This window comes from Cetorhinus maximus, chromosome 13 (genome assembly GCF_964194155.1).
Source record: "Cetorhinus maximus chromosome 13, sCetMax3.hap1.1, whole genome shotgun sequence".
In the NCBI taxonomy this organism is placed as follows: domain Eukaryota; kingdom Metazoa; phylum Chordata; class Chondrichthyes; order Lamniformes; family Cetorhinidae; genus Cetorhinus; species Cetorhinus maximus.
In genome coordinates this window covers 27,170,389-27,186,082 of record NC_135891.1, presented here as the reverse complement: position 1 = coordinate 27,186,082, position 15,694 = coordinate 27,170,389, and the positions used below count along the sequence as shown (strand labels likewise).

General features: G+C 41.9%; 1 protein-coding gene across 1 annotated transcript in view; it reads left to right on the top strand.

Moving 5' to 3' along the window:
- tm9sf4 (transmembrane 9 superfamily protein member 4) overlaps positions 1-15,694 on the top strand; it is a 73,770-nt gene that overhangs the window by 39,829 nt on the left and 18,247 nt on the right. Inside the window, exons 7-11 of the mRNA XM_078555158.1 lie at positions 5,243-5,361; positions 5,814-5,925; positions 11,026-11,096; positions 13,642-13,774; positions 13,867-13,948. Coding sequence (XP_078411284.1) covers positions 5,243-5,361; positions 5,814-5,925; positions 11,026-11,096; positions 13,642-13,774; positions 13,867-13,948 — 517 coding nt within the window. The remainder of the gene's footprint in view (positions 1-5,242; positions 5,362-5,813; positions 5,926-11,025; positions 11,097-13,641; positions 13,775-13,866; positions 13,949-15,694) is intronic.

Genomic DNA, 15,694 nt, shown 5'->3' with positions numbered 1-15,694 from the left:
CTATGTTGATGAAATACAGTTATTCAATCCATACAATCGCTCTGCAATCTCCCCTTTTTGTCGAAAATAAAGTCACCATTGTTTCTGTTGTCAGCTCACTTTTCCTTTGAGCCTTAAAATAAGTGTCCCAAAGGCTCAACCTGAGAGAGGCCAGTGGACTATAAAAGGCCAAGAGGATGTTAAGTTTAGCTTCAGTGGGAGGTCAGCACTGTTATCAATTGCAGTTGGATGAAAGGCTTTTTTCAAGAATTAATACTTGTGTAAAGTGAGTAAATGGAGCTTGATTCTTGCATTAATTTAGTGAAAATGAGTGTTCAAGCTAACCCTAGCTATGTTTTAAAAAATTTTTTTTACTCGTTCATGGGATGTGGGGGTCACTGGCTAGGCCAGGATTTATTGCCCATCCCTAATTGCCCTTGAGAAGGTAATGGTGTAGCTGCCTTCTTGAACCACTGCTGCCCATATGGTGTAGATACATCCACAATACTATTAGGAAGGGAGTTCCAGGATTTTGACCCAGAGACAGTGAAGGAACAGCGATATAGTTCCAAGTCAGGGTGGTGGGTGGCTTTGACGGAAACTTCCAGATGGTGGTGTTTCCATGTATCTGCTGCCCTTGGCCTTCTAGGTGGTGGAGGTGCTGTCAAAGGAGCTTTGGTGAGTTGCTGCAGTGCACCTTGTGGTTGGATTCATTGCTGCCACTGTAGCAGAGGGAGTGAGTGTTTAAAGTGGTGGATGGGCTGCTTTGTCCTGTATGGTACCAAGCTTCTTGAGTGTTGTTGGAGCTGCACTTGTCCAGGCAAGTGGAGAGTATTCCATCACACTCCTGACTTGTGCCTTGCCAATGGTGCACATGCTTTGGGGAGTCAAGAGGTGAGTTACTCACTGCAAATTTCCTAGCCTCTGACCTGCTTTTGTAGCCATAGCATTTATATGGCTGCTCCAGTTCAGTTTCTGGTCAATGGTAACCCTCAGGGAGTTGGTAGTGGGGAATTCAGTGATGGTAGTGCTGTTTAATGTCAAGGGTAGATGGTTAGATTCTCTCTTGTTGAGATGGGCATTGCCTGGCACTTGTGTGGCGTGAATGTTACTTGCCACTTATCAGCCCAAGTGTGAATCTTGTCCAGGACTTGCTGCATATGGACACAGACTGTTACACTATCTGGGGAGTTGTGAATGGTGCTGAACATTGTTCAATTGTCAGTGAACATCCCCACTTCTGACCTTATGATGGAGGGAAGGTCATTGATGAAGCAGCTGAAGATGGTTAGCCCTGAGACACTGCCCTGAGGAACTCCTGCAATGATGTCCTGGGGCTGAGATGATTGATCTTCAACAACCACAACCATCTTCCGTTTTGTTAGGTATGACTTCAACTAGTGGAGAGTTTCCCCCTTATTCCCATTGACTTCAGTTTTACTAGGGTTGCTTGATGCCACACTCGGTCAAATGCTGCCTTGAGGTCAAGGGCAGTCACTTTCACTCTCCTCTTGAGTTCAGCTGTCTTGTCCATGCTTGGACCAAGGCTGTAATGAGGTCAGGAGCTGGGTGACCCTGACGGAACCCAAACTGAGCAAAAGTGAGCAGGTTATTTCTAAGCAAGTGCCACTTGATAGCACTGTTGACGACTCCTTCCATCACTTTGCTGATGATCGAGTGTTGACTGATGGGATGGTAATTGACCGGATTAAATTTAAAAACATAAGAAATAGGAGCAGGAGTAGGCCATTCAGCCCTTTGAGTCCACTCCACCATTTAATGGGATCATGGCTGATGATCTACTTCAACACCATTTTCCTGTATTATCCCCATATCGCTTGATGTTTTTAATATGTAGAAATCTATCGATCTCAGTCTTGAACATACTCACCGACAGCCTGCACAGCCTCCTGGGCAGAGCACTCCAAAGAATCACCACCCTCTGAAGAAATTCCTCCTCATCTCAGTCCTAAATGACCTGCCCCTTATTCTGAGACTGTGTCCCCTGGTTCTAGACTTGAGCCAGGGAAACATCCTGCACCTACCCTGTCAAGCCCTGTAAGGATTTTGTATGTATGAAGGAGATCACCTCTCATTCTAAGCTCCATAGAATAAAGGCCCAATCTATTTAATCGTTCCTCACAGGGCAATCCCTCCATCCCTGGAATTAATTTAATGAACCTTCATTGCACTCCTTCTGTGGCAAGTATATCTTTCTTTCGATAAGGAGAGCAAAACTGCACACACTACTCCAAGTGCGGTCTCACCAAGGCTCTATATAATTGCAGTAAGACATCTTTACTCCTTTACTCAAATCCTCTTGCAGTAAAGGCCAACAAACTATTTGCCTTCTTAAAATCAAAATGATTGATCCTGCTTTTTGTGGACAGGACATACCTGGACAATTTTCCACATTGCCAGATAGATGTCAGTGTTATAGCTGTACTGGAACAGTTTGGCTAGGGGGTGTGGCAACTTCTGGAGCACACATCTTCAGTACTATTGCTGGAATGTTGTCAGGGTCCAAAGCCTTTGCAGTATCCAGTGCCTTCAGCTGTTTCTTGATATCATATGAATTGAATTGGCTGAAGACTGGCATCTGTGATGCTGGGGACCCCCGGAGGAGGCCAAGATGAATCATCTGCTTGGCACTTCTGGCTGAAGATGGTTATAAATGCTTCAGCCTTCTCTTTTGCCCTGGTGAGTTGGGCTCTCCCATTATTGAGGATGCAGACATTTGTGGAGCATCCCTCTCCTGTTAGTTGTTTAATTGTCCACCACCATTCACAACTGGATGTGGCAGGACTGCAGAGCTTAGATCTGATTTGCTGATTTGGGATCACTTAGCTGTGCCTATCATATGCTGCTCCCGTTGTTTGGCATGCAAGCAAGCAGTGAGTGCTGCTTTGTAATTACGCTAGGTTGACACCTCATTTTTAGATAGCCTGGTGCTTCTCCTGGCATACCATCCTGCACTCTTCATTAAAGCAAGGTTGATCTCCCAACTTGACGGTAAGGGTAGGGTGGGGGATATGCCAGACCATGAGGTTATTGAATGTAATTGTGCTGCTGCTGATGGTCCATGTTGCCTCATGGATGCCCAGTTTTGAGTTGCTAGATCTGTTTGAGATCTATCCCATTCAGCACAGTGGTAATGCCACACAACACAATGGAGGGTATCCTCAGTATGAAGATGGGATTTCATCTCCACAAGGACCGAGTGGTAGCCATTCTTACAAATACAGTCATGGACAAATGCATCTGCGAAAGGTAGACTGGCTAGGGCAAGGTCAAATAGGTTTTTCCCATTTGTTGATTCCCTCACCATCAACCGCAGACCCTTTCCAGCAGCTTTGTCCATTTGGACTTGGCCACCTTGGTCAGTAGTCATGCTACCAAGCCACTTTTGGTGATGGACATTGATTTCCCCACCCAGAGCACATTCTGTGCCCTTGCCATCCTCAGTGCTTCTTCCAATTGGTATTCAACATAGTGAAATTCTGATTCATTAGCTGTGGGGGTCAGGATCCTGTAGTTGGTAATCAACAGGTGGTTTCCTTGTCTATGGTCGCAACAAAGGTTTAAGTTTATTTTTTATGAGGGTATTCCTTTTCCAAATCAGAATGTATTTAACTATTTGAGCTATGAGCAATAATGAGCCAATCAAACAAGGTTTTCTCAAGTCAAAGAAAGAGCAAATTTATTACCTACTAAACCTGAGAAGAAAAATAAAAGAAAGTAAAAGAATATACGGTTAAGCGTCCTTTGATTGTCCTTGAGACATAAATTTTAAACGCTGCAGCTCATTTGGCTTAGATGGTTCTTGGATGCGATCAGATGTAGAGGATGTTACAATTATGATGAGATCTCAGCTCGCTGGTAGGTTTCTAGTAGAGTTGGCCTCTCAAACCAGTCGATCCACTTATTCCAAAAGAGAGAGAGAGATAGAGAGAGCGGCCTTCAGCCTGCTTCCTCTATTGAAGAATTTCTTGGCACTGCCTGTGTCACTTGCAATCTCTCTCTAGTGGCTGGGCAGCCCTGCCTTGAAATACTTCACCCATTTTGTATTTCCAAGAGATTTTGGGTGCTTGTGGCATCCATAGTTTCAACATCCAGTACTTTGCATTTTTAATGTCTCTCCTTTAGACAGTTATGAGTTTCGATGGGTGTCTGGATATTAGGAAATGTCTTTCTCTTCACACACCTCTGAGGGTGATTTGTTTGTTTCTCACCTTCACCTTGGCCTTGAATTTTTAAGTAGTTTGCTGTCTCAGTTCAAATTGCAACGTTTCCAGTCAGTTGAAAGTTTACCAATCATATTTCAAAAATAAAAGGGGCATAGCCTCATGACAGTGTATAGACACTTGTCTCCTTGGTGCCCGGGAGTATCATGGAACGGGTGAATAAACTTCTGGAAGAGTTCGAGAGCAGCTGGAGGTTGAAGCTCATGTTGGAACAGTGACATAGATGTTTGTTTGAAGTATTACAGAAGAAAATTAATGAATTTAAGATACTAAATTGAAAAAGACCTTGGGGCAGCAATGCCTGAATACTTCTAATTTAGATGGATACTTCAGTGCAGTAATGAGCAAGTATGGCATTGTTAGGGGTGCTGTCCTTTGGATGAGATGTTAAAACAAGACCCCAGCTGCTACTTCAGGTGGATGTTAAAGATCCATTGCATCATTTCAGGACTAGGAAATTTGTGCCCTGGCCAATATCATGGCCCTTATCATGGCCACCAAAAAAGAGTTTAATTGTTGTTGTGGAATCTTACTATGGGTAATAGTAGCTTCTGTATTTATATATTCAGGAAAAATTCCTGCTGCAGCTTCTATTTTTCTTTTGTTCCATCAGATTATATTTGTTTGTACAGTGCCCAGTTTGATTAAGAGCTATCTTCCTTTTCTCATTCCCAACATAATAAATTTTAGGTCAGGTAATAGTGTTGGAAAGGTGAACTCTCTCCTTTTTTGCAAAAGAACAAGCAGACATTTTTAATAACAAGATTATTCTGAGGGACAAGTTAAAGTAGAAAAAATGGGCACAGTATTTTACTTGTTCATTTAATTTGAGTAAGTGATAAATTAAAGGTGACTTATTAACCTATTCTGCTAACAAAATCAGTCCAGTTAGCATTTCCTGCACTAAATAAATATGTCTCATTACATGAGTAAAATTCCAAAAATTGTTTGAGCCCAGTAAATATTGGGCTGTTGTAAACTATATTTATTGAATTGTTATAATTAACTTTTTGTCCCAGATCTAAAAGCTGATGAGCAAGGAAATTGCATTCTGCCTGAGGCTGCAGGCTCCCTTCCCCAGGAGATTGATCCCAACAAAGAAAATTATGTGCTTTTTACTTACTCTGTCCGTTGGGAGGTAAGTGCCATGTCAAAAATCCATATCTCTGAATAAAGCCCCACATGAGTCAAGTCCAGAGCCATCTGTGTTTGCTATGGTCATTTAAACTTAAAATTGCCAAAAGTGCAATATTTGTGGAATGAAAATGTGAACCATTGTGCATTTGAAGCACATGAACCACAAAGCTATGAACAAATAGTCCATCATTTTCTTTGTATTGTGCACAAGAAAATAACATCTGCTTTTGTTTGTGCATATGACACCCAGTATGTCAAGATGACCTGAAGGTTTAAAGTTGAGTTTTGTACTGTTACTCTGGCCTCAGGTTATTGTAAAACTTTGATCAGACTGTATAATTAAACTTTACTAGAATATGAAACTATGCTGTATCAAGTTAATATCAAATCATTTATGGAGAATATGTATAATGTAAAATGTTATGTGGAACTGTCTGTGCTTTGTATTTCTAGGGAAGTGTTATTAAATGGGCATCACGCTGGGACACCTACTTAACCATGAGTGATGTACAGATTCATTGGTTCTCAATTGTGAATTCGGTGGTTGTAGTTTTCTTTCTCTCTGGTGAGTTGATTATTGTTACTCTTTTTTCAATAGAACCATTTCATGATTGTTTGAGATTATGAAAGAGTTTGATGGGGTAAATTGTAGTGACAATGTGTCCACTTGAGAAGGAGGCCAAAACTAGGGGATGTAAACATAAGATAGTCATTAATGAATTCAGTAGAGAACTCAGGAGAACTGTCATTACCTAGAGACTGGTTAGAATGTGGACCTCACCACTACAAGGAAATTGAAGTGACTAGCATAGATGCATTTAAAGGGAAGCTAGACAAACACAAGGGAGAAAAGAGTAAGATTAGATGAAGAGGAGTGGGAGATGGCTCATGTTGGAGTGAATGGCCTGTTCCTGTGCTGCATATTCTGTGTAATTATATATAATATAATAGGCTGTCTATATAGCAGTTAAGACACTTCCTCCTTTGTTACATATCATTTCTTAACTATGTAAAAGCAAAGGCTAAGGCTCACAACTTCTGATCTCCGGGGTGGGTAGAATCGTACCCGGGAGGTATCTCAGAAGATGCGCTGTCCACCCCTTGGAATACCCCATGCCAAGGACTGCGTGGGAATTGCCCGATAAGTTCAAACTTTCAATGGGCAATTACCCAGCACTGAGGACCATCCGATACACTGATTTAAATCGGAGACTTCAGATGGTTCCGACTGCCTTAACAAAATAGTTATCCAGGAAAGGTTAGAAGATTTAGAACTGCTTCTAACTCCTGGGTAACTATATAACTGACACCCTACAGGCAGCCTTCTGACTACACCCCCCCCCCCCCCCCCCCCCCCACCCACTGGACCCCTGACTCCTCCCCCGATTATCCCCCTACATCCCAACTGACTACCTGAACCCCCAACTGCCCTCACCAACCCTTTAAAACTGGTCATCCACCCCTGACCCATCTAACCTGCCCCAACTGACCATCCGGCCCTACCCTCTCCCAACTGACCAGCCAACCCATCCTACCCACCAACATGCACCGCCTCTTCCCCCCCCCGCCCCCCAAGCCGCTATCCTACCCACTTACCTTACACACTTACCTTCTCCCTGGCCTCTGAGTGGCTGGGATCTTTAAACTTACATGCTTTACGGCAGCTAATGCCACAAAAGGGGGTGGCTTCCTTTTCCTGACTCTGCTACACTAGACTAAAGGCCTCGGAACTTGCTGCATTGTACTATTCTGTGAAGGCCTGAGTCAGAAATTTGAGTGCAAAATGTGCAGCTGCATTCCAATGTAAGTAAAAAGGAGTGGAGTGTCATTCTAACTGTGATCGCCACTCCTCGAAAGTTCTTGCCATCTGCTTCCTACACCTTTTCCCAGTGTGACTCCATTTTAAGGCCGGAGACTTTGGGTGACCCCAGAATGAAGATCTGTGGGGGAGCTGTTGAGTGTTTTGGGGACGGGGGAGGGCGCGTGGGGAGAGACACAGGCTTCATTGGTTGAGTGGGGTGGGTGGTGGGGGAAGCAGAAGTTGAGTGTTAGAGGGGTTGATGAAAAGGCAAAGTTTCTACAAAATAAAATTGAACACCTACCTATTCACAGGGGGTTTTTTTGCAGCAGCAGCAATCAGGCCTCAAAGCAGTCCATTAGACCACGCCCACCAATAGAAAAAAAAATGAGAATTTAAAAAGGGCCTTGCAGCTGTTATCATTCAGTACTAGCTTCACAACCCACAGTTTGGGAAGCCCTGTTTTCGGGAAACTAAATACCTAATATGCATAAAAATATAATATATCAGATAGGTATGTCACACATGCCTCACCCATGGGGAAAATGCTCAGATTACCTGTGTAATTTTAGTGTATTCTGTTTTCAGCTGGTAGGTCTGTTCTTTTTGCAGTTATCTTTGGAAAATCATAGTACCAGTGCTGGCAGACCTCCATGATTGTCAACTGACTTGAAGTAGCTTGCTGGCAGGCTCAGATATCAGCAGCGCTCAGGCCAGTTGAGGTCGACAACAATGACTTACATCGGGCAGGCAGGTAGTGCAGGAGTTCGCTGAGTGCATCTCACTCTCCAGCCAGTATTCAGTTCTGAACGCTGATGAGAGCAATGGTTCACCTGGAGAATGTAGCCAGAGCCAAGTCCATGGCACCATGCTTGGCTCAGCTGTACGGGGGTACAAAAGATGACTAGAAGAGCAATAGTGATAGGAGATTCAATAATATGGGGAACAGATGTTTCTGTGGCCACTGATGTGAATCCAGGATGGTAAGTTGCTTGCCTGGTACCAGGGTCAAGGATGTCATCGGCTGCAGAATACACTGAGCAGGGAGAGTAAACAGCCAGCTGTTATGGTCCGCATTGGTACCAGGAAAAGGGATGTGGTTCTTCTGTCAGAATTTAGGGAGCTAGGTAGGAAATTAGCAAGCAGGATATCAAATGTAGTAATCTGTATTGTTCCTGGTACTACACACAAGTGAGTATAGAAATAGGAGGATAAAGCAAATGAAGCATGACTGGATAGATGGTGCAGGAGGGAGGACTTTAGATTCCTGGGACATTGGGACCAGTTTTGGGGAAGATGGGAACCATACAGGCTGGACGGTTTGCACCTAGAGCCTGAACCAATTTCACTGCAGGTTGATTTGCTAGTGCTACTGGGGAGAGTTTAAACTAATTGACAATGTTATGGGAACCAGAAGTTAATATAAATAGGAATACTAAGGAGCACAAAATACTGGGAGAGATGGATAGCACTATAGTAGGAAATGGTAAGTTTTTAGGTGTGTTCAGAGTAAGGTGGAAAGTACTAAGTCTAAATTAGGGTTACTGTGCATGTAAGTGAAAGCATGGAGCATGGTAAATAAGATTGGTGAGTTGTAGGTGCAGATAGCCATTTGGAAATATGGGCTTGAACTTTCAGATTGGCAGGCCCGGGCTCGGCCGGGAAACGGACCGCCAACCATGATCAGCCCCCAACTGCGACTTCATGTTGGCTGGCCAATTAACGGCCAGTCAGCGTGAAACGCGCACTGAAATGCTCAGCGCTGCCGAGGTGGGAGCAGGAAGAGGGCGGGCGATGACGTCAAAGAGGGCGCAGGCCACCGCTTGCAGAAAGCTCCCTAGCGGCAGAGAGCTGCCTCGGGGAGCTGAAGATCTGAAACAACAAAAATAAAGGTTTCAAAAGCTGAAAAAAAGAGTCCGTGCATCATAATCAGTCACCTGAAAATTTAGCTTATGAAATGCTGTTCACAGAAATCTATTTATTTTATTTCTTCACGGAAATCTCATCCCGCCCGTGGATGAGGTTGTTGAAAAGTGCAAAGGCTGCCTGGCCGATTTGCCTGTCCACCAACCATGTCATTCGGTTCTTAAAATTGAACGTGAGAATGGGTGACGAAAAGAAGCCAGCAGTTTCCAAGGAAGGGGCTAAGAAAGCTCGGAAGAAGGCACCAACTAAGAGTGGCAAGAAGAGTCAGGAAAGAGAGTTACTCCATCTACATCTACAAAGTGATGAAGCAGGTTCACCCGGACACCAGTATCTCCTCCAAGGCCATGAGCATCATGAACTTGTTCGTCAACGACATTTTCAAATGCATTGCAGGCGAGGCGTCTCGCCTGGCCCATTACAACAAGTGCAGCACCATCAGCTCCCGGGAGATCCAGACCGCCGTGCACCTGCTGCTGTCCGGGAAATTGGCCAAACATGCCGTGTCGGAGGGGTCAAAGGCGGTGACCAAGTACACCAGCTCCAAGTAAAACTCCAAACTCTAGTGAAACCATGAGGTTGGACGGGCTACGTAAAATGACAGACAAATGTGCCGTTAACGGGCTTAATTGCCTTCTTAATTGTTTTTTTAGATTTCAAATGTTTTATTTGCATATCAAAAAACAATTTTGGCAGGCGCACTTCTGAATTTTGCACACGCCCACCGACTGAAATATTGCACGAGCACAGGATGACATCAGGATACTCGCCTGACGTCATCTCGCATGATTTTATGTCCAAGTGGGCCGGGCACGCACCCGCCCGAGCAGCATAAAATTCTGCCTGTGGTGATGTGGCTATAATGGAGACCTGGCTCAAAGAAGGGTGGGACTGGCTATTATATTCCTGGATACAAGTTGTTCAGGAAAGATAGGAAAGAGGGAGGGATGGCAGCATTGATTAAGGAGAACATTACAGTGCTGGAGAGAGAGAATTTCCCAGGGGAGTCTAGGACAGAATTTATTTGCCTAGAGCTAAGGAACAAAAAAGGTGCAACTACAATGCTTGATGTAGTCTATAGGCCACTAGCTAATAAGAAAGATGTAGGGAGAAAAAAATTGCAAGGAAATTACACGGAGATGCAAGAATTATATAGTTACGGCAGGGGTCTTTAATTATCTGAATATTGACTGGGATAGTAGTAGTGTAAAGGGTAGAGAAGGGCAAGAGTTCCGAGTGTGTGTTCAGGAGAATTTTCTACAGCAATATGTTTCCAGTCCAATGAGAGAGGCACTGCTAAACATGGCCCCAGTGAAGTAACACTAAGGTAAATGCAAAAAACTGCAGATGCTGGAAATCCAAAGCAAAAATAAAGATACCTAGAAAAAGTCAGCAGGTCTGGCAGCATCAGTGGAGAGGAACACAGTTAACGTTTCGAGTCCGTATGACTCTTCAACAGAACTAAGTAAAAATAGCAATTTTTATCCTATTTTTACTTAGTTCTGTTGAAGAGTCATACGGACTCGAAACGTTAACTGTGTTCCTCTCCGCAGATGCTGCCAGACCTGCTGAGTTTTTCCAAGTATTTTTATTTTTGACCAGTGAAGTAACAATGCCCTGAATCCTTGTCATCAACATGGAAAACTAATTATTCATCAACATGAGATTAATTATTTTGTGATGCATTCCCTTCATCCTGCTCAGAAATACATTTATTGGGATATTATTTAAAGGGATGTACCAGAGCACAAGTTTTACAGTTAATCAGGTGTAATTTTCACATACTCTTAAGGGAAAACATTTTTACACCTCTGGCTGGTGCCTTGAGATGATGGCTGTGTTAAAATTAGAGCCCATGCCCCAACATGTCTGAAAATGTTGACATTATTTACCTTTCATTTTTGAAAACCTCATTTTTAAACTTTTTTTTTCTTTTTCTCTCAGGAATTCTCAGCATGATAATCATTCGAACTCTCAGGAAAGACATTGCGAACTATAACAGAGAAGATGACATTGTATGTATTCTTGACCGGTGGATTTTAGTGACTTGGAAATAAGGAGGGTATTTAAATAAGCTGCTGGCAATTTGAGGGAAATTCCTATCTTCCTGGGCAGTTGTACTTTTGGGGCATTGGAGAAAGGGGAATCAACTAATTTATTCATCTATATAAAGGTTTGCCACCTGGTATGCTGCATCTGTGGAGCAATAAAGTATCTAAGGTTCAAAGCATTCAAATTGGTTTACTTAACAGTCAGTTATAAAACACAACTAAGTACTTCACTCCTCTGCTACAATTGTTGCAAGCAATTTCGGCATCCATGTTTTCCTCAAACTCTTCCCCCTGCCAACTATATACTCCTGAAAGTCAACGTTATAACAACTGTTTTATGGTATATTAACAGATCCTGAGGGATCTTGACAGGTGGATGTGGAAAGGTTTTCCTCTTGTGGGAGAATCTAGAACTAGGAGTCACCCATTTAATAAAGAGCCGCCCATTTAAGCAGAGACGAGAAAAAAAAATTTCTTTCAGAGGGCCATGCGTCTTTGGAACTCCCTTCCTCAAAGGGTGGCAGAAGCAGTCTTTGAATATTTTTAAGGCGGAGCCAGATAGACTCTTGATACGCAAGGGGGTGAAAGATCATCGGGGGTAGGTGGTAATGTGGAGTTGAGGTTAAATCAGATCAGCCATTATCTTATTGAATGGCAGAGCAGGCTCGAGGAGCCGAGTGGCCTACTTCTGCTCCTAATTCGTATGTAGCAAAAAACAAAACCAAGCAATTAATTCACTCAACCCATTTTCTATGCACTAAAATAGCTTTCTGCCTTGCTCTTTTTCTCTTCTTAAGTCCTCATTATTTATTTGGATCTTCAGTCTTGATATTTTTTTGGATCACCTTCCAAGTGTAACCGGCATATCAATGGCTTCACAAGCCCTGTATGTCCTACTGTACTTGGAGCATGTGCTGTTTACTACTTATGTTTTAATCTGGTTTAGTGTTGCCTCTATATTTTCTTTGTTGTGCATCTGTTTATTACACTGCCTGCTGTATTCCAGGCTGCTATGTACCTGCGCAGTTAGAGGGAACATAAATAGGGTCCACTGTAATCTACCCTTCTGAATGGGAAAAGTCCCTTCTTTGACAGCTTTGCGTTCTGTGATTTGTTTATGTTGTGATTTCTTCAGAAGATAATAGGAATGATGAGGTTAATTTATTTTTTTTCCCCTGGAGAACCATTTTAGAACAGATTGTTAATGATGGTGTCCAACAATAAAAAAAATTAACAGTCTGGCAAATTGAATATTGTCCAAAACTATTTAGGGTTAACTCGCCATCTAAACTAAGTTATTGGGAGACAACTACAAGAAGTTTATGGAATAAAACAGCAATAGTAACTATTGTGCCACAAAAAATTGCCCTTTCAACTCTCAAACTATTCATGAGCAATGCCTCAGGAGATCAGCTTGCTTTATTTGTGCAAAATTAAATCAAACCTACTAAAATAATGAATGGTTTGATTTTTTTGGGGAGGTTAGCTGTTATTAAAGTTCAGGGAAAGCCCTTTACATGGTGCAACATTAGATTGTCTAATCAAAGCAACAATGTTGGAAATACTCAGCAGTAAGGTTAACTGAAATGTTAACTCTCTCCTCAGATGTTGCCTGACCTGCTGAATATTTCCAGCATTTTCTGGTTTTATTTTAAAATTGTAGCATCCTAGGTACTTTGCTCTTGTATTAGATCACTAAATCCTACATGTAATTTTTTTTGACCCCATGAGTTCCTTTGTGTCTCACGGTGTGTCTGTTTTCAAGTTTTCACTTATTTTCAATCATCTTACATTCAGTCTGTTTCATCTTGTCACATCCTCCGTTCAAGCTGTAAAGAGAAATTCAAGGATCTGGATTTAATAGGTTCACACATTCATAATTCACTTTTAGGGCCTGGGTTTGAACCTAACTGAGGTACATGGATTGAAGGTTTCCCTTTGGCTATAATATTCCTTTACATGAAATATGTTTTGGCAGGGTACCCTTAGTTTATACAAAATTTCCAGTTTTACTGAGAAACCAGAGGAAGGCTGCTATGTGGAAAACGAGTGGCACGTGCGGCACATTCTTATGGTCCTAAAGTTGGAATTAAAGTAGATCTGAATAAAGAGATAGTTACTGTACATATTGGCACAATGTACTTGGTCTGCTGCAAATTGCTTTTGCTTGACACAAAAGTGGAAGTGATCTATTCTTAGCACTGCTCCGTTGAGTAGAAAAATTATCAGTTAAGTAGAGAAGAAAGTACAAAGACAGGCATTACGTGGAATTCACATGGGAAACCAGGTAAATGACATAGCGTTTCCCAAAATGCAGTAGAAAATTTAAATAGAAAGTAATAAATGCTGATGGAGCTGACTCTCAATTAGGAAACAGAGAAACTAGTTGTTTGCCTGCTTTCTTGATGGACTTGCGTTAAGTACTGGTGAAGCGTGTGAAAATAATGTGCAAAGTGACATTTTTAATTGAAGGTTAATCCTTTTGCATTTTTAAATTTGATGCTTGCAGGAGGACACAATGGAAGAATCTGGCTGGAAACTGGTCCACGGTGATGTGTTCAGGCCACCTCAGTATCCTATGATTCTCAGCTCTCTCTTAGGTTCTGGGATCCAATTGTTCTGCATGATCCTAATTGTAATCAGTGAGTATTTGCCAGCATATTTCTTCCTTCAAAATATGATAGCTGGAATTTTTCAGAGCTTTTTATAACGTTGCATATGATTTCATTTTCAGTCGTTGCCATGTTAGGAATGCTGTCACCATCCAGCAGAGGAGCACTGATGACAACCGCTTGTTTTCTCTTCATGTTCATGGGGTATGTTAATTGAAAAAAAATTATTTTTTGTTATGCTGAATTCAAGGACTGGAGTATTTTCCTCCTCATTCACTCTCCATATACAAAATTAAGAGATTATCATGCAGAAAAGGGAGCAACCATTGGATCAGCTTCTGGCATCACATAAGCACCAGACAATTGTGTTCACTCTTCTCTTCTTCCCTCTTGCAGCCTGTAGGCTTGTGTGTATTGTCATGCTTTGTTCCAAAAGTAGACCCAAGTTTTCTTTTCTCCCACCTTTAACAGTTCTATTGTCAACACAGTGAGGGAAAACTGTGTCAGTAGCTTTCAGGTCCTGAACATGTTCTCTGATTTTCTTGTTGATACTTGACTGGTTCAGGTTTGTGACCTGATTAAAGTTGGTTCATCTTCAATATTAATTGTTAAATGTGCTACTGGTTTGAAAACTCAATTTGCCATGGACCCTTGTCGTTGCCGATACCCATAAGGCGAGCTTGCACTTCAGATAATTCAGTTTCTGAAATTGCAAGATTTGTGCTGAGCTTAATGGTGTGTGTCATGAGAAAATTCATTGTGAAGAAGTATTTCAAATGCGTGTGAATCTTGTGCAGGGGCCTGGAGTTGCAACTTATTGAAGAAGCACAGTTCAAGGTCAGGCATGAAGGCAAAAACCTGTAGGACTGCACTAGTTGAGTCATATTTCACGTTGTTTGAATAATCTAGTTTAATTTTTTTGAGGTCACTATCAAGGGCAGACAGGGGAGTGTCTATGAATGTTGTCCATGTGAACTTCTACAAGACATTTAATAAGGCTTTGCGCAAGAGATTATTGTTAAAAATTAGACTGCATGGAATTGCTTAGGCCATGGGTTAACAATTAGTTGTGAGACGGAGTGAGGATACACTCTGATTAGCAGAATGTAGGTTATACCTAGGGTTTTGTATGGAGCCTCAAATTTTCAACATAAATATGAATGACTTGGATGAAGGCATAAAGAGTATTGCATTTGAATATACGGGTTAAGTTGAGAAGAACAGTGCGTTGTGGAGAAGGGTGCAGAAAGTTCCAAAGGGACATAGACAAATTCAGTGAATGGACAATACTGTAGCAGATGGAACTCATTGTAAAAAATTAATTAATCCACTTTGAATCCAAGAAAGATGAATCAGAATATTTTTTATTGCCAAGGGACTAGAAACAATGGAGGAGTAAAGGGATTTGGGTATTCAAAGCTAATGCTCAGGTACAAAAACCAATCCAAAAGGCTAAAGGAGCATTGGCCTTGGAGAGGAAGTTATCTTTTAGTTGTACAGAGCCTTAGTTAGAACTCATGGCGGATTGTGTTCAGTACTGGGGACTACATAAAAGAGGAATATAATTCCTTCCTGGATGGTGGTCAGTATAGATGTATCAAAATTGTAGGTGGGCTTAAGGAGTTAAACTAAGGAGATGGGTTGTGTAAACTTGGGTTGTATTTCCTGGAGTTCAGAAAGTTGAGTAATCTAACTGAAGTGCTTAAAATAATATTTGAAAAAGTAGGTACGGAAACTTCCTTTGTTAGGGAGTTCAGAATAATGAGGGGAAAAAAAACCTTAAAGGTAAAGCTAGGCTGTTCAGGAGTAAAATCAGAAAACACTTTTTCCCCACACAATTGAAATGTGGAATTTTCTCCCTAAAAAATTGTGGATGCTGGATTAATTGAAATTGTCAAGCCTGAGATTGATAAATTCTTGTCAGGTAAGAGTATCATGATATGGATCAAG